The sequence below is a fragment of the Bidens hawaiensis genome, unplaced genomic scaffold, assembly GCF_021521415.1.
Source record: "Bidens hawaiensis isolate Kalapana, Puna unplaced genomic scaffold, B.hawaiensis_p1.1 tig00004283_1, whole genome shotgun sequence".
NCBI classification, from domain to species: Eukaryota; Viridiplantae; Streptophyta; class Magnoliopsida; order Asterales; family Asteraceae; genus Bidens; species Bidens hawaiensis.
This window is the reverse complement of record NW_027491258.1, coordinates 1,422,749-1,448,197: the sequence shown is the minus strand read 5'-3', so window position 1 is coordinate 1,448,197 and position 25,449 is coordinate 1,422,749. Positions and strand designations below refer to the sequence as shown.

The 25,449-nt window shown below is 32.5% G+C and overlaps 2 protein-coding genes across 2 annotated transcripts; one reads left to right on the top strand and one right to left on the bottom strand.

Annotated features, from left to right (window-relative positions):
• Positions 1-848: 848 nt before the first annotated feature.
• On the top strand, positions 849-3,626 carry LOC143626221 (E3 ubiquitin-protein ligase MIEL1-like). The gene is made up of 11 exons (XM_077096368.1): positions 849-1,016; positions 1,148-1,235; positions 1,955-2,011; positions 2,099-2,131; positions 2,209-2,286; positions 2,360-2,403; positions 2,487-2,527; positions 2,655-2,737; positions 2,821-2,912; positions 2,996-3,065; positions 3,155-3,626. Exons 1-11 carry the CDS (start codon positions 967-969, stop codon positions 3,323-3,325), a joined length of 807 nt encoding a protein of 268 aa, XP_076952483.1. The 5' UTR covers positions 849-966; the 3' UTR covers positions 3,326-3,626.
• A 1,184-nt stretch (positions 3,627-4,810) lies between these two features.
• LOC143626151 (uncharacterized) lies at positions 4,811-6,775 on the bottom strand. Its single transcript, XM_077096315.1, has 4 exons — positions 6,578-6,775; positions 6,304-6,492; positions 5,499-5,747; positions 4,811-5,427 (listed from the first exon to the last, which is right to left on the bottom strand). Exons 1-4 carry the CDS (start codon positions 6,647-6,649, stop codon positions 5,143-5,145), a joined length of 795 nt encoding a protein of 264 aa, XP_076952430.1. The 5' UTR covers positions 6,650-6,775; the 3' UTR covers positions 4,811-5,142.
• Positions 6,776-25,449: the final 18,674 nt, after the last annotated feature.

Genomic DNA, 25,449 nt, shown 5'->3' with positions numbered 1-25,449 from the left:
ATTGTGTTAGGTTTTTAAAAAAAGAGCCCATGACTAACTCGTCTAGTGGTATGGTGTGGTGTTTATCCTTCCACAAATGTGGTGTTCGGTTAAATTGAGGTATTACACAATTTGTTGTTAAAAATTGGAATTCGGGTCCAATAACATGGAGGTAATTGTAAACTTGAGATCTTACGATCTCAAGCTCGAAACTTGATATAAAAAGGTTGTCCAAAGTATTAGGTTTTCTCCTTTAACAGTGTCATTGGATAAACAGACTTAAAACGTCAAAATTAATATATATAGTTGACGTCTCGTTCTACAAATTCTCAATCGGGTATTGAGAGTAGTTTTAAAATACATTAAAAAAAAGAATTGTAGAAAAAAGATGAATCTTTAGATCACAAAAAAGTGAGAGGTAGGAGGTTCAAACCTCACTATCACCAATTTATATGGGAGATATGAGGGATAACACTGGTTTGCCAGGATTCGAGTCCTGATCTCACCCGGTTTTACCGGTTCCTCGCTGTCGTGCCATTTGACGGGCGTGAGGGTCGGGTTTTATCCGGTGAATCCCTCAATAGGTGGACCGCTAGGGCTCCGTCCGTCCGAACTAGTGGCCGGCTCAGCTACCTTTAGCCAATGGGGGTCGCGTACAAAGTACCCGGCGTTACTTGGTTGTTAAAAAAAAAAAGCACAAAAAAGCAATGGCCATTCAACCGTCGATCTTTGGATGACATCTGATTGGCCAATTATTCGGCGGCCCTGACCCTTATCCACTATTACCGATGCTACATCTTTTAATTCAATATTATTATTATTATTATTATTATTATTATTATTATACTAGTTGCCACCATTATGGGCAATGCATGCATCCATCTTTCTATATTTATGTTATAGTTTTCTGTGTCCAAATATCTTATAACAACCTATTCTTTCCAAATAAGGAAACTTGCTTCATCCCCATGTCCCTTAGCCTCCTCCATGGATGCCGCCAAAGATGAACGTTTGGATTTTGGGAAGATGGGCTACGGGTATGTATTCTTTTACTTTTATCTAGTATGTATGTTTTACTGGGTACGGCTATTGTTGATTTGACTGATATATTTGTTATTTATATATGTGTTAAAATAATTAGTAAAATATTACAATCTATTTTTGTTAGATGCAAGCACTATAGAAGAAGATGTATGATTCGAGCTCCTTGTTGCAACGAGATTTACCATTGTCGTCATTGTCACAACGAGGCTGCGGTATAATTATTAATCGTTTACTTACTTTCATGTGATTTACGTAGATCTATGTAGTAATTGCAAGTAAATGTAAATTAGAGCACCCGCAACAACAATAAATCTCTACAAACCGATACATCAACTTCACATCATATCCAAAACTTTGTTTAAGAACTCATTTTCTTCGACAACAACAAACATCCACAACTCTATTTAAATATTATTAAATTTGTATACATATAATATATATACATATATGTGAGAGAGGGACCCGCATCTCTTGTCCACCCATATGTTTGAAGATACGAACCTCCTAGCCCATGGACTTGATGCCCACAACAATTGAGTTTGTTCGCCCCTTTACCAACTAGATCCGGACAAGGAAACCCCCCTCCATTATTGTGGAGGCTCTTAGGGATTGATACTCATTTGTTGTCGATCTGGATCTGAAAATTTGAATTCATTAAGTTGTTTCATACAGCGGTTCAAGGGTGGGGCAAAACCGGACGACCGCCCTGGGCCCACTTTCTTGAGGGCCCCTCAAAAAAAAAAAAAAAAACAAATCCGTACATATTTTTATAATTATGATATATTTAAAATAAATAAATTAATTTTTTAGGGGCCTATATACCTTTCCTTTAACTTGCACATGGCTCATGAATCTTTTGGAATTCCTGGGGACGGCCCTATTTTCAGTCTAGTGCATGTTTCTTCTCTGATCTTCTCTGTTATCTCCTCAGAGCATGTTGAAACGCATATACGATCGCCATGAACTAGATCGGTTTGAAGTGAAGCAAGTATGTTCAAATCTGAACTTTTTTCTCATTTTATTTTTTTGAAGATGTTATACCTTACCATTAAGTGGAAATTCATCTTTGTTGCAGGTGATATGCTCGGTTTGTGACACAGAGCAGCCCGTATGCTTCATTGATTCGATCTATATAACAATTTATTTGCTTAAATTTCTGAATGTTTTTCTTCATCTGTATTGCAGCTTTCTCGTACCTGCACAAACTGCGGAGTCAATATGGGGGAGTACTTCTGTGAAATCTGCAAATTCTATGATGATGATGTATGATATCAAACAATATATTTTTAGTAAATCGAGGAATATTTTTTCACCGATTCTGATCATCGTATTGCAGATTGAGAAGGGCCTGTTCCATTGCGACGATTGTGGCATTTGCAGGTTCGTACATTAAGATTGTATTTCGCTCGTTTTAAAATTAATTATTTATGTGGTTATTTGATATTTCGATTTACAACGTGCAGAGTTGGTGGCCGCGAGAACTTCTTCCATTGCAGAAAATGTGGTATGCATAGATCAACACATTTCAAATTTGTGTTCATTGTTTATTGGCGCAGAGTTGGATCGCATAACCGAATGATACAATGAAGGGTTTAGTTATATTTCTGGTATTTTAACTGATAAATTGACAGGATCTTGCTATTCCATCGGTTTACGCAACAACCATTCGTGTGTTGAAAACTCTATGCGCGGTCATTGTCCGATATGTTATGAGGTTTGTTCAATTGTTTCTTCTCTTCTCTATTAAACCTTATGTGAATATATTGTGAAACTTCATTGCTACCGCTATGTTTGCAGTATCTATTCGACTCAATGAAAGACACTGTTGTCATGAAATGTGGGCACACGATGCACCGTGATTGTTACAATGAGATGATAAAACGTGACAAGTAAGCATTTCTACAACTACTGCTACAAACAAAGTTGTTACTTTTGTATCGTTTTTGTTAACTGTAATTGGCTTTTTAAACAGATACTGCTGCCCGATATGCACAAAATCAATAATGGACATGTCTGCAACATGGAAGATGATAGACGAAGAGGTGAGTATGGGTCGGGTCTATCATATCAAGTCAATTCTTGCTATCCAATACGTGGAACATGCTTCGATATTTATATGTTTGTTTTGCAGATTGAAGCTACGATGATGCCTGATGAATACAGGCGAAAGAAGGTGTGGGTACTGTGCAACGACTGCAACGACACTACAGAAGTTTTCTTCCACATATTAGGGCATAAATGCCGACACTGCAAATCTTATAATACCCGATCGATTGCCCCTCCGGTTCTTCCTCAAGAATGAGTGAATGGACCAGTATCGTGTCTTCGATCAACCGGGTTTGATTCATATATCTATATATTTGTTCTTTATACATGCATGCATGAGTGAAGTATTGTGAACACTATTAGCATTTATATTTGCTGTAGACACATGGTTTTTAATTTGAGTGCCTCAGAAACATTTAGCTACCCAATTCTTCCTCAACTGTGTGGATTGAGTTGAGGTAGGCCTACTAAACTACTAGATATCCTTGTAAAACTACTGTAGTGTGTGGAACTATGTTGTTTTGTGTTTTATATTATCTGAAAGTGTTTTCCTTTGTTGTTATTAATGTATCTTTTTGAGTTTCATTTTGTTAAAATGTCAGCCCGACGTGCTTCCATGAACCACCGCCCATGCCTCTACCGCCCGACCACTCCATCGTCGTTCACTTGTCCACCACCACCACCACCATTTTTGCACCTGTTTCAAGGCTTCGCTGGGTTGCCGAACACATGCCATCCCTCCATGTTTTGTTCAAACCGACTGCCACAGACAAATCACCTCAATAAAAAAAACATAGATTTAGCATCTCCAAAATCTAAACCAAGGTTAATTGTAATGATGTCCATAATGCGAGTCCTCGCTTGCATAATGCATATCAACTTTGAATTAGCGTATTATCAATATGCATAGGATTAAATGACAATTTCATTGCATATATAACATGGACGCACATATAATCTGTTTGCTCTTCACGCATTTTAGACACAAAAGAAAACACAATACTTGAATTTACTACTAAACACACAAGAGATTAAGCATGTATCTATGATACGTAGGACAAAAAGAGTAGAATTTTATGCTTGTTAAAGTGCAACCGACGCCACACCATAACATGTATCTATGATACATACGGGAGAGAGTAGAATTTTATGCTAACTTTATAAAGAGTTGAATCTTCCTGTCCTTTGTAAGGAATTTGCCCTTTGAATGAATTTAAAAGTGGCAACTGCCAAGTCTTATTGCCCTTTAAGAACTAAAATATATGATTTTTGAAAGTTCATATGATTAAATATTATTGCCCTTTAAGAACTAAAATATATGAATTAAGTCTTATTGCTCTTTTAAGAACTAAATGTCAGATGTGATAGGGTTGATGATCAAACATTGTTTTGAATTTCACACTCCATGATGACAAATTTAAACACTCTTAACCCAACCTCCATTCATTTTTAAGAGTAAAGAAAGACTAACATTTAGAAACTTAACGTATGCCGAGGTTTGACCCGTCAACATGGTAATCCCAAAACCCATTAACCCAAAACATTGTTGATGATGATCAGTTAAAAGAAAACTAGCTTATGAGCAAAAGATGTTATGAATGCTTAGTAGCTATCATATGTATTATGCAATGCAGTTCTCATACCATTAACAATGTATTGTGTATGGTATTAACATAATACATATAACATCAAAAAGAGAAAACAAATGAAAGATATTCTTTATTTTACTCCAATTAATCCATTTTATTAAATAAATACATGTTTGAATCAATATCTCATGTCATAAAGGTAAAACCACCAATTCACCATTGGTCACACTAATTACTGGTTTTGTTCCATTTACACATACAGAATACAAATTTTAAAGCACCATGATGGTATGATTAACCTGAATATATATATAAACATTCCATTCAGGCAAATCAATACACAGGTGCCTTATTTTGTTAACATAGATTACATCATTTACCTTTCTTGAACTTATATACCATTAGCAACAATTATGCACATAATGCACTATATACATACACACAGAGAGATAAATAACCAACTGATCTCAGATAGAAACCTCTTCTAACCTGATGTTCCTGCAATTTGACTTTGGCATGACCAATGAGAACTAACAGGCTTAGGAGCCGAAATCTGAACGCGTATAACCTCATGAATCGCACCACGATAAAGAACATCAAGAACTTCCTGCTCTTTAGTCATTGCAAGATCTTTAAGGGAAGCCCTTCTCGAAATCGACTCATCACGTAGTCTAAATCCATACGCCCACCGGCCGAGTTTCCACCATTGAACACATATTTGTCTATCAGAAATTTTGCACCTATACAAGGCTTCCATCACACGGTCAGCCTGCAAAAGATACCATAAGTTTGCTTATAGCCAAAATACGAGATTAATAACGATGAATATTGTATGCTTACCGGTATGCCAAGCCATGCTATACAGTAGTGCATACCAGCCAAATTAAGCAGCACATGAAGATTTTGTTTAAAGAAGAACAATACTACATCTCTGAATCCAAACTGCATAGAATTCATGTTTTGCATTGCAACCAAATAATGATTAACCTCAATGGATTCTGAGGATATGCATTGTTCCAAAAAGGCAATAACAGCATCTGCTTTACTAGCCATCTCATGATGCTTGTTGACGTAAAATCCCCTCCATCCCTAAATTCACATGTAAAATTTAGAAACAAAAGGTGAAACTCATCTACAAAAATATATAGTTTCTAGTAGGGGCGTGCAAAGTCAGTTCAGCTTGATTATGTGTCGGTTTTGGTTAACCGTCCAATCTGTTTTTTTTTCCTTTTCTTTTGTTCCAGTTGAAAATGGTTCGGTTATGGTGTTCGAAACTCGATTATGGACAGTCGCAGCGTGATATCAAATGTTCAAAGCTAGAAATAGAAGTACAAACTATAAAAGCCGGAAATATAGGTATAAAAGCTGAAACATCACAACACACAACACACAATATTCAGTTCGGTTTCCGTTAAAGTCGGTTAATGAACACACATTAACCGTAACCTTAACCAAATGGTCGGTTAATCAGATTCACTTAACCATAACAATCGGTTTTGTTCGATATTCGTTAGTTTCAGTTGACGTTTTGTTGTCGGTTATGGTTCGGTTTTTGCTACACAAACTAGGAACATATAATCATCAAAACCTAACTTCCCATTCACAAAAACAAACCCTAGAAAAATAATAATAATAAAAATAAGACCTTCAAATTGGAGTCCAGATGGTGTTGTTGAAGGTGATGAGGATTAAACTCAGGAACAGAACACAATCCACCTTTATCCAACCCCAGGGCTGGCCATCTATCTACGCATAGACCCGACCATATATCATCCGACCCGCAAAGCTCCCGCCAAAACCGACAGCAACTACCCAACGCACACAAATCCAATTCCTAATTCAATTCCACAAAAAAAAGGTTCACAATTCGTAATAATATTATAAAAATGAACGAAAAAGAATGATAATAACAAACATACCTGAAGCAGAGAGGCGATTTTGAAGGCAATATCGGAAGGAACTGAGTTGTGTATTGACCGATTATTGTTCATGATGATGGATTGTTTGAGAAACGAAAAGAAGAATCTGAATCGGAAGAAGGAATATTATTATTATTATTATGAACGGATCATGTGGTTTTTTCAGCTAAATTTCTGCTGCGATTGCGTGGAGGTGTCTAAAGCTACACACAATCCACGTACCAAAACACTTTCTTTTTTCCTTTTTTATTTTTTATTATATAAAAGAAAACCAAACCAAAAACCGAATTCGAATCGGTTTAGCTCCTAACCGAATAAACTTTTAGGCACAAATCGGTTTAAGTTTACAACTCAAAGCCTGTTTGGGTTGAAACCGGTTCGGCTGATCAACAAAAGTAAACTGATTTATGATCGGTTTTTGTTCGAGTTGAAACCGGTTTCTTGACCAGGTTGCGATCGATTTTGGTTCGGATTTTGCCTGGTTTCGGTTCGGTTAACTGGCTTGGAACCGGTTTCAGTAGGTTGCAAACCGGTTCGGTTTTAGGTCAGTTTAATTAACCGGTTTATTTGCTCACCTCTACTTTTAGGCTTTAGCATTGTTTGTTATTGGAATGAGTGACATTTTATAAGATACGCTTGTTATTGGATTGAGTTGAGTTAGATAAGATTATGCTAAAGTTGTAATTGGGTTGAGTAATGAGTTAAATGACAAAACTTATATGAACGTTATTTAGTATTTGTTTATTGAGTTTGATATCAATTTGGACTTTTAAAACAGAAAACTAATTACTCAATTCGGTTTTGATGGAATGTTGAATACGTCATTCGGTTTTAAACGGTTTAGGTTTGATTTTTGGTTTAATCGTAGCAAGACCGAATAATAAGCATTCTTACCTCGAATGGGTTTATGCGAGAAAGATATATAATGTTTTCTTTAGCTTTTAGATATATATACTTGATACCGTTTGATTCCTAACTTTTGTAAGATAATATTAGTGTTTTATTTCTACATATGAATTCAACATCTTATTAAATACTTCGATATTTTCTTAAAAATTGTTTTCATATATTTTGATTATCATTAAGAAAGCAATATATTCATTTTATGCTTTTAAAAGAAGCATAATACATAGTTTTATTAAACTTTATAGGATCAACATTTTATGTAATATTAAACTTTAAATTAATTATTTTGACGTTATTCAGTTCTATGTGGTTCCACCTTGATTCAACAAACAATCTAATTTTTCTTTCTTTTGTTGGCTACATAAACAATGTTATTTCAAATAGTTAGGTTGATACATATTTCATGAAAATATCATTTATCAAACATAGAATTTGCTTTATAAACGTAACATCAAACCCCCTTTAAAATCACTAAACCAATTTTAAAATGACGTGTATACGTTTGTGTCAACTTTAGCACTTTTAATTCACTTTAATTCAATATGACCGTAGAAAACGAATTCCAATATTTATGTCAAGAGCAATCCATGAACGATATCAAATTAAATCCCTAATTTAACAATAAGATTACATCATCGAGATGATTCAAAGATAAATACATGAATCATGATATCTAAGGTTGTAAGCGAACTGTACGTCGGTTGTCCGTACAGTGGGAAGTTCATTTATGTTTGTCCATTTAATAAATGAACAGGGCATGAACAAAAAAATTTCGTTTGGTAAGCTTAACGGAAGAACACGGACAGATGTCGCGTTCGTGAACATTCAGTCTCGTCTGTTTGATTACGCGCGGTTCAATTTGTTTATGCCCATCCGGTAAATGATCCAGATGCTATAAATGAAGCTAACGATGGAGAACCCAACGAAGCTATGGATGCTCCAACTGTTGGTGCAGAACAAGCACATGTAGCGAATAATGAAGAAGGACTGTTCAACAAAAAGAAAAGAAAGAGGAGTTCAACAACCTGGAAACATTTTCTTGAGGTTGCATTGTCCATTGGTATCCGTTAGTGTTCGTTTGTCCATTAGTGTCCGTTAGCGTTTGTTTACAATACTAATGAACGGACACGAACAATCTCAGTTCCTTAATGGACGGACACAAACACAAATTTTCGTTCAGTAAATTGTTCGTGAACCTTCAGTTTGTCCGACAAAAGCTTAACAGACGAGAGGTATCATTTGGTTAGGTTCGGTGTGCTGAACATCCCCTAATGACATCAAGTAGAATGAAACTAAATGAATATCATTTTGAACATCTAGACAAAAAGTGGGTCTATTTTCCAGCCCATAATCGTCATGAAATCCAAAATCAAATTGACTACATAATCTTTTGTTTCAACTAGCCTGTTAGTTTGATATATTCAATTCGATTTTTTATTTAACTGTTATTTGACAATTTCACTCCTCATGGTTAACAGTTTAGTTAAATTAATCACAGATTTGAATTAAGTATCTAATAAGAATGGTAATTAACTTTGACTTTTATAAATTAATAACTAATTTTAATAACTAATTTCAATAAGAATTATTATTATTATTTTAAATAAAATAATTTAATTACAATACGGACGAGTTTTAAATCACTCAGTTGTTTTTAATCTTTCATTTTATCACTTTTTGAGGCATCTTAATTTTATTGCTACATACATTTAAACATATATTTGATTGTGTTTCTAACTAGGATGGGAGAGACATTCTACCCAGACCCATCAACAACGCTGAGTATGACAATATATTGAAGTGTGGTGCCATATCTACATCTACATACATACACACTGTAACATTCTAGACAAATTTTACATCGGTCATGAACAAGAGAGATCTTTGGTTCATAAGTAATTGTCATGCCACTTAAATCACCAATGCGTTTGGGCTTAATGGTAGTGAATGAAATGAGAACTTCACAGTTAAGCGTGCTTAGGTGGGCAGGATGGGTGACCTTTGGGGAAAACAATTGTTTTGTGAGAAGTGTGAGAAGATATAAATAGGAAACTATAGACATTAAAATAAAGTGCATCACCTAAATATGACACTACATCATGTAAATAGGAAACTATATAACTTTTAGAATTCTTATGCTTCTTACAATACTATTGTTTTTTACATTAACCTTACTATATATATATATATATATATATATATATATATATATATATATATATATATATATATATATATAGGATCAGGATCATGAAAGAACCTTTTTGAAAATGGAGAACTATGAGAACCATTTTGGACCACAAAAAAACCCAAAAATAAAAAAAATCATGAAATTAAAAAAAACACAAAAATCAAAAAAGTAAAAAAAACCAAAATTCTTATTTTATCATCCCGGTTTCATAAAAAAAATAAAAAATAAATAAAAAAACTCGGTTTAGCTAAATTATACACATATGTATAATATATACATATATGTACATTTACATGTTTTTTTGTACACATGTGTATAATTTAAGATAAATGATACTGTACATATGTGTATATTACGTAACTAAAGATTATATAAAATTATACATATGTGTATATTACGACGTTTTTTTTATTTTTTCATTATTATTTTTTATTTTTTAATGAAACCGGAATGAAATATAAGAATTTTGGTTTTTTTACTTTTTTAAAATTTTTTGTTGTATGATTTTTTTAAATATTTTTTCAAAAGGTGTTTTTAGTGGCCTAAAATGGTTCTCAAAGTTCTCAATTTGCAAAGGGTTCTCTTAGGATCCTTACCCTATATATATATATATATATATATATATATATATATATATATATATAATAGTGGATTTTTAAGCAACCATCTCCTTCTATTTTTATTAAATCTCTTTAAATTGTCATATGACATTCTGACATTTTTTTTTATTTTTTTCCTTTTCACTAAAATACTTTTCATCAAATTTATTTAAATTGCCACATGCAATTTTGACATTTTTTTTTATTTTTTTCTTTTCATTTAAATACTTTTCATCAAATATCTTTAAATTTCCACATGACATTTTGACATTTTTTTTATTTTTTCATTTTTAATAAAATACTTTCATCAAATATCTTTTAATTGTCACATGACATTTTGGCATTTTTTTTTATTTTCATTAAAATTAAAATTGAATTCACATATAGCGGGTTCTGTAAACAACCAGACTATGTCAAAGGCAATTTCATTTCTATCCTTTAGACTTAAACCTAACAATTCCCATTGGCCGATACTCTTCTCAATCAGAATTCATTTGTAATCGATGTCTACAACTTTAAAGGTAATCCTTAACCCTAATTCTTTGATGACAATTAGAATTGATATGTAATCCTCAACGCTAATCTATGATGACGATCGTTAATCGTATTATGATGTAATCCGATTGGACTATACATATCTATTTAAACGATTCCATTATGCATATTCAATTTACAGATTCTATTGGAATATACATATTCATACGTAATCCTCAACCCTAATTCTATAATGATTATACCCTAATTCAAAGTATAAATGCGATTAAACTATACAGATTCAATTAACGATCGTCTTCTGATTTTGCATTTGTCTTATACATTAGAATTATAATAAGGTTTGTTTGATTTTTCTTTTTTACATGTGTTTCAATCGATATTTATCAACATGGGTATCAATTTATCGAATGCAACCCAAAATTAAAAACATTCATAAGAGATTCGTTGGTAAAGACATGGATTTTGAGAAATTAATTATATCCTTTTGGTTCTTTGATTAAATCCAATTTATGAAATAAGACTTCTCAAAGTTTATAACTCTGATTTGAAATTAAAGAGTTTTATTCAGATTTCTATATAATTTTGTACAACATGACCTAAGTTTGACTCAGGTGATACGATGATGCAGTGGTTTCAATTCATCAAAATTTATCCTGTTTATCTAACTCTGTGTCATAAATTAATCAAATAAACTTTTGATTGTTACAATTCTGATTGGTAATATGATTTAAAAATTTGTGCAGATTGTTAAAAAACAACAGCGTTTCGATTTTGGACAAATAAATGAAGAGTGTTGAGGAATTCGAACGTGAATATGGTTTAAACTTGCTCAATAAAAGTAATTTAGTTTTAAAAACCAGCTTCATATCATTATGATATCCTTTTATAGGCTTTTATAGATCCAAGTGATATAAAATAAGTTGGTAAGTTAACTATTTTATCCATAAAATTTCAATTATGGTATTTGGAGTTTAATATGCATTATAACGGTTTGTAAGTTTTGTAGCGTTTGTTAATTACAACAAAACACTAATGTCTGTTACGTGTATGCTATTTTTTTATATGATATTAACAAAATGTTTGTAAATATTATCATTTTTTTATCGTTTTTGTTTTATTATTACCCTGTGTACTACATGTGTTTTTGTTTTATTTTTTAATTATATATTTTTTACTAAGCCGTATATCACACGAGTTCTAACATAGCATTACTATTTATTAATTGAGAGAATGGGTTGTAGTGGGCCGAATCAAGGAGGAGTGCCTCCATCCTTAGATTAGAGGTGGGCATAAAACCCGGTTCGTCTGAATTTGACATGGAACCAGACCGGGTATACTTGACTAGCGAATAGTTTTTTAGAGAAACTGTACCCCGAACCCCAACTGGACCCACCAGAACTAGTTCCACCTCTACCTGGTCAAAACCCGGACCCGACCCACAACCGGTTCATAACCGACTTAGTTCTTGACTTTATTGACCAAACCCGAAATTGACATTTACCCGGTACTCGGTTCCTAAAAAAACTTGGTTTGCCCACCTCTATCTTAGATGATCACAACATAATTGACAAGTTAAATTAATCGATCACAACATAATTAGCATGGTCAAATAAAATAAGTAAAAATGCAGCAGCACAGCAACTTCGCTTTCGGCCTTATTAAGAACTAAAAAGTAATTAGAACCCAATAGTCAATACTTTCCGCCGTCGTTATTTATCATAACATAAATATCTTATATGCTTTTTGTATGTTACATTTTTTAATTAAAGTGATAATATATGACAAAATTGTATACGGTCTTTAATCTTTTCAATTCAAAAATTATCACTCACTAGAAGAACCTTACATTATTCAAATATAAATAAATTAAATCTAACACCTAAAAGACATTATATTCTTCCTAGTTTTGAAACCCAAATTCTAAAGCATGATTCCATCCAAAAACTAAAAACTTCTGATGAATCTTAGATCTTAGGCCATATGGTATGACAAAGGTGAGATTAGGGTCAAGCCCGTCTCCTAGAAATGTTAAGAATTCGAGGGCCCGAGACAAGTATAAATGGGTCCTGAAACATATCAATAAATAAAACAAAGTCTTAAAAGAAAGGGATTAACAAAACGTATGGTTCAAAAAATGGGCCTATCATGTGTCGTTAATTTTGCTTTGTATTTCTTTCATGAATTTGTATATTTGGGTCTCTCGCTACTCACTTGAGGTAGCATTTCTTCTTCTTTTTTCCCTATAATATTTGGCTTTTCCAAAAAAAAAATAAACAAAGTAACATGTGATCAAGTTAAAACATCGAACTCTAGTTTTAATGGGACCGGCTAAACTTACTCGTTTGAAAAAAAATTGTATAAGAGGAGAGATCCGATGATGCACATTCTTCTTGGTAGATGAGCATGTAACCAGTTAAACTAACTTTCAGTTGGTGGTTTACATATGTCTGCTTTTTATATAATAAATGCGGAAAATTTTTACAGGCCTCAAAATATGACAGGCCTTGGGTTGTAGCCCTCTCCGCCCCACCCTATGGGACGGGCCTGAGTAGGGTGATAAAAACAGAACATAAAATGAAAACGGAACCGTTAACCGAATCTAACCATAACCGAACAAAACCGACAACTATAGTTAAGTGAATATGATTAGTCGACCATTCAGTTATGGTTACGATTAGTGTATATTTGTTAACCAACTTTAACTCAATCAAACCGAATCGAATCTTGTATGTTTATGTTTTTATCTAAATATTATACATCTATTTTCATCTTTTACACTTCTATGTTCAAATATTATACCTCAGTTGCAAATTTTTTATAGCTTTGTTTTAATTCTTTACAGTTTACACCAAAAGTCCACAATTGGCCAATTAACTAGAACAAAGAAACAAGAAACATAAAAATACATTGGGTAGTTAATTGGAATTAACTGAAAATGACCCAAACCAACGGTTAACCGACCATTTGGTTATGGCTATGATTAAACATTCTTTCATACTGAAGCTTGGTCATGATTAAGCCTTCATAACCGAACCGAACCGACTTTGCACACCCCTAGGTAAGAGTAGTACATGCGTGCCCACGTGGAGTTTTTGGGCGTGAAACACCATAACAACAATGTCACACCCCAACCTAAGGCGGAAATGCCGGGGCGCGAACTGATTGTCACAGCTCACAAGGTTACTATCATGCAATTGTAAAGCGACAATATCTAATTAATTTATTAATTGTCAACGAACATTTAAGTACAACAAAAATAGAGAAAATTAAAATACAAAACCAACTATTCTTGTTTATGTTTAGCATCCTAAGGTCATCTCTACGTGAGCTTCAGTTCGATAAGCAATCCAGTCTATAATCTGCAAATGCATACAAAATATATATATTTGTCAACAACACATGTTGAGTGAGTAGATTCACCAGTTTTGACACAAACAAAATGATAATATATAATGATATAAATAATAGAGTAAAAATAAGCAAAACTGTTATCTGTGAGTATAAACAATGAAAGTGTTAAGCAAGTAACGAGTGTTGGTGAAGCCATTGCCAATGCGATCGGGCTCCGGCCACTACGACGGTTGTATGATCATACTATAATGAGATTATGTTGGACCTCTTCGAATGCGATTCAAGTAAGCAAGTAAGCAAATAGCAAGTAACAAACAGCCATTCAATTGATACACAACACAAAGATCACAGTTTGCGTTTGAGAAATAATAAGATAAATAATTTGTTAAATGGTACGCAAGTGTCCCCAAAACATTTGAAAACAAGTAAAATAGGGGAGTGATTACTCACCTGATTAGTAGAACAAAACACAAGTGAGGATGTGAGAAAGATGAACCCTTCGGGATTTACCGTCAAGGATTCCTAATAACATAATATTATAAATTAATTAATAATGAGATAACATGATTTAATAAATTAAGATTTCGGTGATTTGAGTTATGGTTAGGTATTGTAATGTTATTGATTGTTCGATGGAAATCTATTGTTATTATTTATGCAAAACAACATTATTGTTACTCATTTATATAAACGATGATTATTTGTTTCATTATTTATAAAATACCACTAATACACAATATAATACATTTTTATATAAATATCTAAATAAAACAATTAAATACACCAATTAAATAAAATGATTTGAGTAAATATAAATCGAGATATAATACTATAATTAAATAATTATAACATAAACGTTTTTTTTAATAAATATTTATAATAATAATATTATTTAAGCAAATATGCGTTTTGAATTTCTAACGAAATTTAACGATAAAAAATATATCTAATACGTTTGTTCTATTCTTGTCTAAAATTAATACATATATGATAAAGATAAAAGTTTATAAATACGCTTAACGACGAGAAAGCGTGAACTTAAACTGTTGGGTTTCAATAAGGTTTATTTAAAAGAATATATATACTTATAAGGCGTACAAATTATATATATATATATATATATATATGCACCAAAAATTCATGACGAGATTATTTGTTAAGAAACATAAACTTTATGGTGTTGGTTTAACAAAAGAAAAATATGTATTTGATATTTATTATTAATCATAAATAATTAATAAAATCATTAAAGCCCTTAAAACAATTAATAAAAATAAAGTAATAAAAACAGCGTCCAGGGCTGGTGCGTTCACTTGGTTAATATCCAAGAGCAATAGCTTATATACAACAACTGATTTTATCCCTAAAACATTAAGAACCCTAATCTTTAAATCGATTAATCCGTAGCATATTGGTTCAATTAAGGTTAGGGTTAATGTAATTAGATTAAAAATGAATTGAAATCATACAACAATTACCAGAAATGAGGATCAGACGATGATGAATACCGAGTAGTTGTTGGCGACCCAAAAACGAAGAGATTATACGAGTAGCAGGAATGAGTAATCAAATTAACTATGAAGGTTAGGTTGGCGACGGGTATAGGGTTGTGCAGACTTAGTAAATTGCGTTTTGACGATCTGTAATTGTTAATTGATATTATGATATATGTCGGGTTCGATATAAGTCAATACAGTTCATAATTGATTCGTTTTCCAAATTTACAAGTGACGGCAGCTCACATAAGGCAATATTAACATATTCCAATGATTTGATTTCCAAGTTTGTGACGAAAATTGAGGTGCAAGCTATCAAACGGGTAACCGGGTTCGCAATATGGGCGGGTTAACGGGTTTGGTTTGATTATCTGGGTTAGCATATATAATAAGTTAATTATAATTGCATTTCAGTCCTCGAAGAGTAAAGGTGGAAACATAAAGTGGTAATTGTTTTAGTTTGGGTGCTTTTTGTCACAATTTGAAAGTTATACATGTATATTTTAAATTAACAATAATATTATAAAAATTAGTTCGATGGACGTGATAATTTTAAATGATAAAAACAATTTCCCGAACATATAAACGGGTCGGGTAATGTAAATTTGGAAAAACCGAGTTGTTACAAACAAGACGTAAGGGAGGAAGGTTGATGCTAACAATAAGTGTGAGGACTTGACATTTTGTTCATTTTTTTACTAATAATTAACATACAAGCATCCAAATTTGTGTTAAATGTGAACGCCTTAAATGGGTACGTGGCGAACTTACATCTCAAATATCACACATCTCATAACACATATCCTTAGGACATGCATTATCTCCTTGTAATAGGAACCGGACCAGTCGTAAACTAATATAATATTGAAATCAAAAGAAACAGGTAGTTATGGGTAGATCAACGGTTCGTTTGAATAAAGATTCACTTTATAAACAAACAATCAAGCTATGATCTTTAACCGAAGATATAGATTCACCATTTCGCGAAGAAACCAGGTCTAAGAACTCCACCTACGTGCCATAGTTGAGCTATCATAGATGAATCAACTTTCACTCAAAATCCACTTAGATAAAATCAACACAAATATAGTGTTAAAAGTCTACTGTTTTCATTACTCGGTTGCAATATATAAAGGAAAGGAACAAACAAAACCAACAACCAACAATGTCTTAGTCTTTAGGAGAAATGAGAATTAAACTATTAAACTATTAGTTACAATGCAGAGAATACAACTAGAAGTCTGCTATTTTCATTACTCGGTTGCAATACATAAAAGCAGCAGCAGTAGCAATAGCAATAGCATCAGTAGTAGTAGTAGTAGTAGCAGAAGTAGCAACAACAGTAGTAAATTTGATTATTTGAATGAGAAAATTTCATGAATAAATTGTCATTATTATGGACGTTTTAAATATGCATGCAATACTATAATGGTGATAAAAAATAAAATTGTATAGAAATGATTATGAGATTGCAAAGACAATATGAAAATTTCAAATTCCTATAACATGTAAAGAAAAAATCATAATTATCAATATAATTTTGTCTAGTTTTGAATTTTGATTTCCTTTGACACATATTTTTTTTTTGTTTAATACCCAACATATACTTATCTTATATATTGTTCTACTGTCTGTCTAATTACACTGTCTTCTCATATCTCTAACACAACCATTTAAGACTGTCATCATTTCTCTTTTTATTTTAAAAAAATATTTATTTTTATTTATTTTCTTTTACAACCAAAGCTTAATCTTTATAAATTTAGTTTTTAAATATGTGACAATATATTGTTATAAATATCATTTTTATACACACAATATTTAATAATAGGGCTAATTACCAAATTAAACAAGTTTGACCCAAAAATTTCCAAAATAAACGTGTCTAATTTAGCTCACATCTCTCTAATCATTGAGTTTTGACCAATAAACAAGTGACACGTCAGCGAAGTCAGCTAAGCCTTTGCCACCACTTTATGGGCACAGAATTTTGTGAAAAGTAAATGGACCCACTTTAGCCTATTGAAATTTGACACATGTCAATGATGGCTAAAGTTAGCTTACATCTCTGGTTATCTATCCAGCATCATTGACTATTAGCCGACTTTGGGATATTTGTTTATTTACTTAGCTGGTTCCGTATATTCCTTCTTAGCAGGCTCCAACTCGGCTTGTAGGCTAAAGCTTCACTTAACCGCATTTTTTTTTCTTTTTTTAGCCGTCAAAATTATAAAAATTTACCTAACCAATTAAATAATTAGCCGGATTTCTTGTTTTTCTCTCTTAGCCATATTCATTTAGCCGCAATATTAAATACTTTGACTTTCAATTTAAATATTTAGCCGACTCACATTTTGTAACGTCCTGAAATTTCCATGAATAGTATTTAAAATATTATTTTCGTTGTTAGAATTAATTGAGTTAAAAAAAATAATAATAAAATATTAAAAAGAGATAAGGATTGTAGGCTAATAGATGGAATTAAGTCATGGGCCTAAGGTCCATGGATTTAAGGAGTATAAAACCCCTTAAACTCTAAATCCTTTCCGTCTCTTTCATTTTACACCTTAGCATACACCATAAAAAACACACACTTAAGCCTAACACTCTCTACTATATTCCATTCAACGATCCGAGATCAACCGAAGGTAAGAAATTATTTATCTCAGCTGACCCAACATATTAGAACCCGACACCACAACCCCAGGATGCCGAATGATCTGTTTGAATCTAGATCTAGCTTTATACGGGTGTTTAATCAAACAAAAACGAGCTTAAGGGCCACCTTAGCTCAGATCCGGACACCCCGAAGCTACCTAAGTCATAAATGATCAAACCCCGGCCAACCATGGTGGTTAACGGCGGCTGACAGCGCCGGAATCGAAGAAAAACCCCAAAAACGCGAATAAAGGAGCTGAACTGAACTTATACGGGCGTATAAGTATATACGCCGTATAAGTCTGAGTAGCGCATAAGTATCTGCGCCGTATAAGATGAATAGGCCGTATAAGAATGTATAGAATGTAAGCATCGTATAAGCATATACACCGTGTATGTATATGTGGCGTGTATGCATATGCAGCGTATATGTAACGAATATGTATATGCAACATATATGTATATGTAACGTATATGTATGCCGTATATGTGTGACTTACACGCTAGAAGTACTTATACGCCAGAGTGACTTATGCGCCAAGGAAAACTTATACGCCAGAATAACTTACACGCCCTAAACTTATACGGGCTTAAATGATTTTCCAAAATAAACGAAAGATAAACAGCGTATACGTACGTAAACGATAGATATGGACTTATATGATATATGAGCTAAAGATAAGTAATTAATCAATAAAGAAAGGTAACGTTTAAAATGAAGATTCGATTTGATTAAATAATTTAACTTTAGTTTTTCTGATGAGGTTTTTGGTAAAGATTTATTAAGGAAAATAAGATTTTTCCAAGCTGACCTGACAGCTTAATCCCAGCCAGGGGCTCTGCCCCTTGGACCCTTCTAGGGGCTGCCGCCCCTAGAACCCCGCTGCAGCGCCCTTGGACCTTGTTAGCTAAGGGTTTCATTGACTTAGAAATCCAATATAAATAGGAGTAGTTAAGTGATGCTTGTTAATTGTTACATAGTTAGCCGTGCACAACTTAAGAAGGGCAAAAACGTAAATTCGGAAAAGAATCGTTTACAGGTGAGTTTCTAGCCCCATTTTCTTGTTATGTTTTCGGGGCTGTGTGCATACTCGATGTGATTAGTTAATACACTTACCTTAAGTGGTTAGTGTATGCCATATATGATTTATGTGATACTTTTTGAGGTTATGAATGAATGCTTGTTGGTACGCGAACGATCTTCGAATATTGCACGTATCGCCTGGAAAGGTAATCGTTTTATAAAGTATGTATGAATGATATAGCAGGGTATGTATGAATGATATAGAAGGGTATGTATGAAGGTGTATAAATGATAGTTGAAGAAATTTATGTATGAAGATGTGAGGAGGGACCATACCATTATAATATCTGAGAGGATTGGGACCAGGACCTTATAATATCTTAGAGGTTATAGGGTGAAAGACTCTTTAAAATGTATAAGTATGTAAAGTAAGAATAAATGTAAAGTATGAAAGAAAGAACGAAATAAAGAAAGAAGGTACATACTTATGTATGTACGAAGGAACGATAAGCAGGTTTAGTATATAATATGTATCTTAAGATGCGTATGTATAAGTATGTGAATGTAATGTATGTTACCTGATTAACTAGAACTCACTCAGCGTAGCTGACTTTTAGTATGCACGCAGGTAAATAGATTGAAGCAGCTGACTTGAGGGAGGCACATGACATGATCTGAAGAGGCTGGCATTCAAAGAAGATTTTTCAGTTTTAATTAACTATGATATTTAGAACTGTGTTTATGAGTAAATCCAACGCCAAAGTATGGCACCGGGAACATGGCCTTACACATTTTGTTTCTCTCTTTGTCGTCTTCATTTTCTCTCTTAGCTGTCATGTTTTATCCGCCAATGTTAAATTTTTTTATTTACCTAATAAAACACTTAGCCCGCTTTCATTATATTTTTTACTATTAGCCGTCAAAACTAAATACTTTTATCTACGTAGTTAAATTTTTTTGCTGGTTTCTATCTTTTTTTTTCTTAGCCGACATGTTTTAGCCATGATATTATATGTGTTTACTTATCGAGTTTAATTTTTTACTTACCATTTTTATAAAGTTTATAAAACCATCTTCACCCTATCTTATTAAATATAAAAAACCATTGTCACCATACCAATGGTTTTTACTTTCTTACTACACCATATCTATTTTTTTCATTAAAAAAAGTTTGTTAACCGATAAAGTTGAATTGTGTTATTAATAAAGTTGTTTTTATAAATGAACTCGGTTTATTTTTAATAAAATTATTTTATGTATGTAGATACTAACAAAATAAATAATAAACGAAATATTCATTAATAATGGAAATTAAGAAACATAATAATAACAAACATACTAAATAATGATTATAATCTACTCGATAGTAGGCCCACAACGGCAAATGTAAATTTTTTTTGCTATAAACCTCCGATATTTAAGGATTATCCCCTTAAAATCTCCTTCAAAATTAAGCGGTTTTTCAAAACATAAATGTTCCATCACCATACAAGCAGATACACCTAAATTGTCCGTCTGATGATGCGTGTTGTGTGTAGGTACTAAATAGGAAAAGTTTATTAAGTTTTTCAAAGGTTTATTCACACAATGTTCAGTTTTAAATTTATAAAAATGATTATTATCTTAACTAAACCACGCACAAATAGGCAAGTGTACATATCGTTTATGTAGAATATTATAGATAAGAACCAAATATTGATCCACAAACACACTTGTTTGATTTTTACTACTAAATCATTTTATTTCTTTTAACTGGAAGTAAACTTCATAGTGGTTTTGGTTTGATAATTAAGTTTTATAAGCATGAATTAAAGACAATATTTTTGGGTTTTTTTTTATTATATTAAAGAGAGGATCAAGGATAAAAGTGTATCGTCTTGGTTAAAACTTCTCTTAACTTGGTTTAATAATTATTTAGTAAACATGTGATATAAGCTTGCTATGGTGATTAAATGTAAAAATAACACCTTATTTATAAGTCATGTTATTCCATGATAATTAAAGAAAAAAGTATGCATAACTTCATGACCTCCACTAAAATCATTTTATGTAAGCAAATGGTTTATAATAAGTATCTATAAGACATGTTTTTTTTTAAATGAGACAATCCCTTAAATTACTAAGTGAATTGTCCTTGATATTTTAGTAAAAATAACATTTGTTTTGTACTTAAAATACCAATTAAGATTGGTTAAGTTGTAAAGGATTAACCTTGAGTTACCAAGTATTAACCCGCACAACTCTTGAACATTTATAGAACTCATGTAATAATCACCCAAGAGTTGTTTAAAATAGGTTATGTTGCAAACTCACTTGACAATTAACTAACCGATTTTAGTGGAAGAACATCGACAATCCGTTTTCACAATATTTCCAATCATTACCCATTTTAAGTTGATTAATTACTACTAACACTTCATTTGGTCCATGTTAAAATTAGGGTTTACGTTTCTTTTCTCAACCAAGCACTTACAAGAATGACAGTTCCCCGACTTATCATCAAGCTCGGAACTTGGTGTATCTTTCAAAGTTATTTAATTTATCAACCAAACCCTTACAAGAGTGGCAGTTCCCCGGCTTATCGTCAAGCTCGGAACTTGGTGTCTATTTTAAAGCAATCTAAGGCCTTACATGACTAGCAATTTCTCGGCTTATTGTCAAGCTTGGCACTTGGAGTATCTTATATGTCACACCCCGACCAAAGGCGACGGAACATGCCAGGGCACGACGGATTGCTCAAGAACACAATGACACTATTAAAGTGAAAATATTTAATCAACTCATTCATTTCATTCAATAATCAAATATAACACAACTTGTTCAATACAAATAAAGCAAAGCACAAGATAATAAATAGTTTCATTTAACTAATAACCTAACAATCCAAAATAAAAATAACGTCTTCAAATCTTCAGTCAACTGATAATCAAACTTGTAACGTTGCGTAAAATATACTTTGTCAACACGAATGTTGGTGAGCAATTCCATGATTTTTGTATGTATAATATGAGGCAAAATCCGCAATTCTTATGTGAAACCATAGATAATAACAACAATTGTGGTATATAAATCATAAATAAATGAAGCTTTTTTCTAGTAGGTAAAAATACCAAAATACAAGGAGAAGCGTATGATCATACTTATTGAGGATGAGGACGAGGCCAACCAACAAAAGCAATAAACATTTAGCAAATTGTATCATACTAGAGTTACGGTTTGATTACCAAATTGTATCATAACAATCGAGTAATCTTATGATCAAACTAGAGTTGCGGTTTGATTACCAAATTGTATAACAATCGAGTAATCTTATGAGGCATATAACACACAATCGAGTAATTATTCTAAGTAGCACATAAACTAGAGTTGCGGTTTGAGAATCCAAGTCTTAAATCATTTTTGTTTAAGTAAGTATGCAAGCTACCCCCAAAGTATAAAAACAAAAACGGGGATGAAATTACTCACTTGGACAAAGTGACGTCGATGAAGAAAACTTAGAATAACAAAATCTTCAAGAAAGCGAGCCGACAATTTAACAAGCATGTCATATATTGAAAGATCTTGAGTTAATATTGAGTCTTGAAGATGAAAAATAAATGATATAAAAGTGCATAAAAACAAGGCTTGGGTTTTCGGGAGTTTAAGTTATATTTTACAAAATGCGGTTACATAAAGTAAGTATAACATAAAATGGGTTTTACATGAAACCGGGTCTTTGATGTTTAGTTTTACTCAACCTTTGTTAAGTTTTACATATGGGAGTTGGTTTAGTGCTAGTGTGCACGATCCCGCTAATGTAAGCATCAAAATCCGACTTTTAAAGATGTGTTCGGTTTAGTCGGTTCGGGACCTGATAAAGCAACAAACCCACATCCAACTTCCCAAAACATTTAAATATATAAATGACTTCAATAAAATCAGTAGCTTAAACAAGTTTAAGAATTTTATTAATTAAAGTCCCAAACTCGGGTTTAAGCGTGTGTAAGTCGGGCCGATCTCGCTATAAAAATAATCTTAGAAATATAAATAATATAAAGTGAAAAATTAGTTAAAAAGGTTTGGAAGGATTTTTGGTGGTTTGAACGGCGATTAGCTCGTTAAGACGAGTAGTTTTACTTTCACTCGGTTTTTACCCGAAACTTGGTTTAAGCCAAGATTTGTTCCAACACTTCCAAAATCTTAAGTAATATGATAAATATAATTTAAAACATAACTTAATAGATAGATTGAACTTTTGGTGGTTTAAACATTTACTAACTTGTTAAAAGAAGTGTTCGGTTTCACTCGGATTTTACTCAAAACTTGGGTTCAAGCCAAGATTTGTTCTACACTTCCATATCAACCATATAATAGCTAAAATATAAAGAAAAACTTAGATCTAAAGTGTTTCATACAATATATTTGTTTAAAAGTTAAATAAAATGCCTATATGAGTGTTCGGTTTGGTTCGGTCCTTGACCCGCTATGAAACCGAGGATGGTTACCACATGTCCAATACCCTAGAACTATAATATAAATGAAAACTCAGATCTAGAATGTTTTCATGCAATATGGTTGTTCAAAAGTTAATAAAAATGTTTAAACGAGTGTTCGGTTTGGTTCGGTCCTTGACTCGGTATGAGAATGAGAATGGTTACCACATGTCCAAAACCATAGAACTAATAAGAAAGTTAAATTTCCAGATCTAAACTTAAACAAGAAAGTTAAGCGAGTAAACATCCCGAAAACGACCCAAACAGGCCTAAAATGCAAAAATAAGTGTTTGAAGGTCTAAAAACCTTAAACAAAGATGGGAATGGTTTTCTTAACATTAGTTAACTTATAACAACTGAAAGTAACAAAAGCATATACTCGAAACGGATTGAAATGCAAGATTTGGTTCTGTCGACTTTTAAATCGAGCTTAAGCAAAACTAGCTAGAACAACTTGCAAGTTCAAATAATTTGGAAGATAAGGCCTAAGGGTGAAAATGGGCAGTGAAAAATGGCTGATATGAGTGGGTATTTATGGGGTAGGATTAGGGTTTGAGGGGTTGGATAAAACCTTTATCCAATAGGTAACCGGTACACTTTGATTCTTTATTTAAAAAATAAGTTAAAATGTGTTTTAAGTTTAATACTTTGGAACGAAACGATAAGTATGAAACATTATTTTAACATAAAATTCTTTGTTTTATTAATATCTAACGATTCGAAAAACAAAACGGGTCGGGTTTACATTACGGAAACAAATACAAATCGAACAGAAAATTACGAATGTCACATTATAAGAGTATTTTAACATTCCTCATCAAGTGATAATTACAGCATAACCTTTACTTATTAAATCGATTACATGTTCTGTCAATATTATTAAACTTCAATTAAGATTCATTACAAACGAAGATGATGCTATGAAAGTTTAGCCAATAGTTAACATAATGTTATCCATCAAAGTAAGAGATACAAACATTATTAAATTAAAACAATCTAACCAATTTGGATACTCTTTGATGCTAATAACTTCTTCCACAAGCTTAATCTCCTTTATCTTCAATGGTTGAATGAATCAGATAATTCTCTTATTAATGGTGATGAAAGGAGCTGAGTGAAGTGAATTTAATAGTGTGTAAGGTGTATTGAATGTGGAAGATATACATTCAATTTAAAGGTTGATCTGGGTGCCAAAACACGGCCGTGTTTAGCAAAGCATGGCCATGATGACTTTTTTGTCTTGTTGTAGTTAATGCACTTTGTTAGATTGTACAACAAGGGAATAAGCACGACCGTGGTAAGTTGGGCACGACTGTGGTGAGTCCAGAACAACCCAAGTTTGTCTTTTTCTCTTGTACTTTTAACATGGGGTGTGTTTTGGTAAAGCATGGCCATGTTAAGCTTCAGAACATTCTATTTTGTCGTTTCCTCTTGTTCTTGTTAACATGGGTGTGTTGAGGTTAACATGACCATGTTTTGTTTTCCTGAATTTTGTCTTTACTTCGTATACTCTAGACATGGCCAGGCGTTGATTCACCACGAGGTTTGTTGCGTCTGTTTTCACCGTTTTCTTTTATTTGTATATCAGCTCATTTTATTTTCTAGGGCTATAATTACCTATAGATATAAATTATAAACATTAGTGGTTATTTATTCTAATATAATTGTCGATATTACACT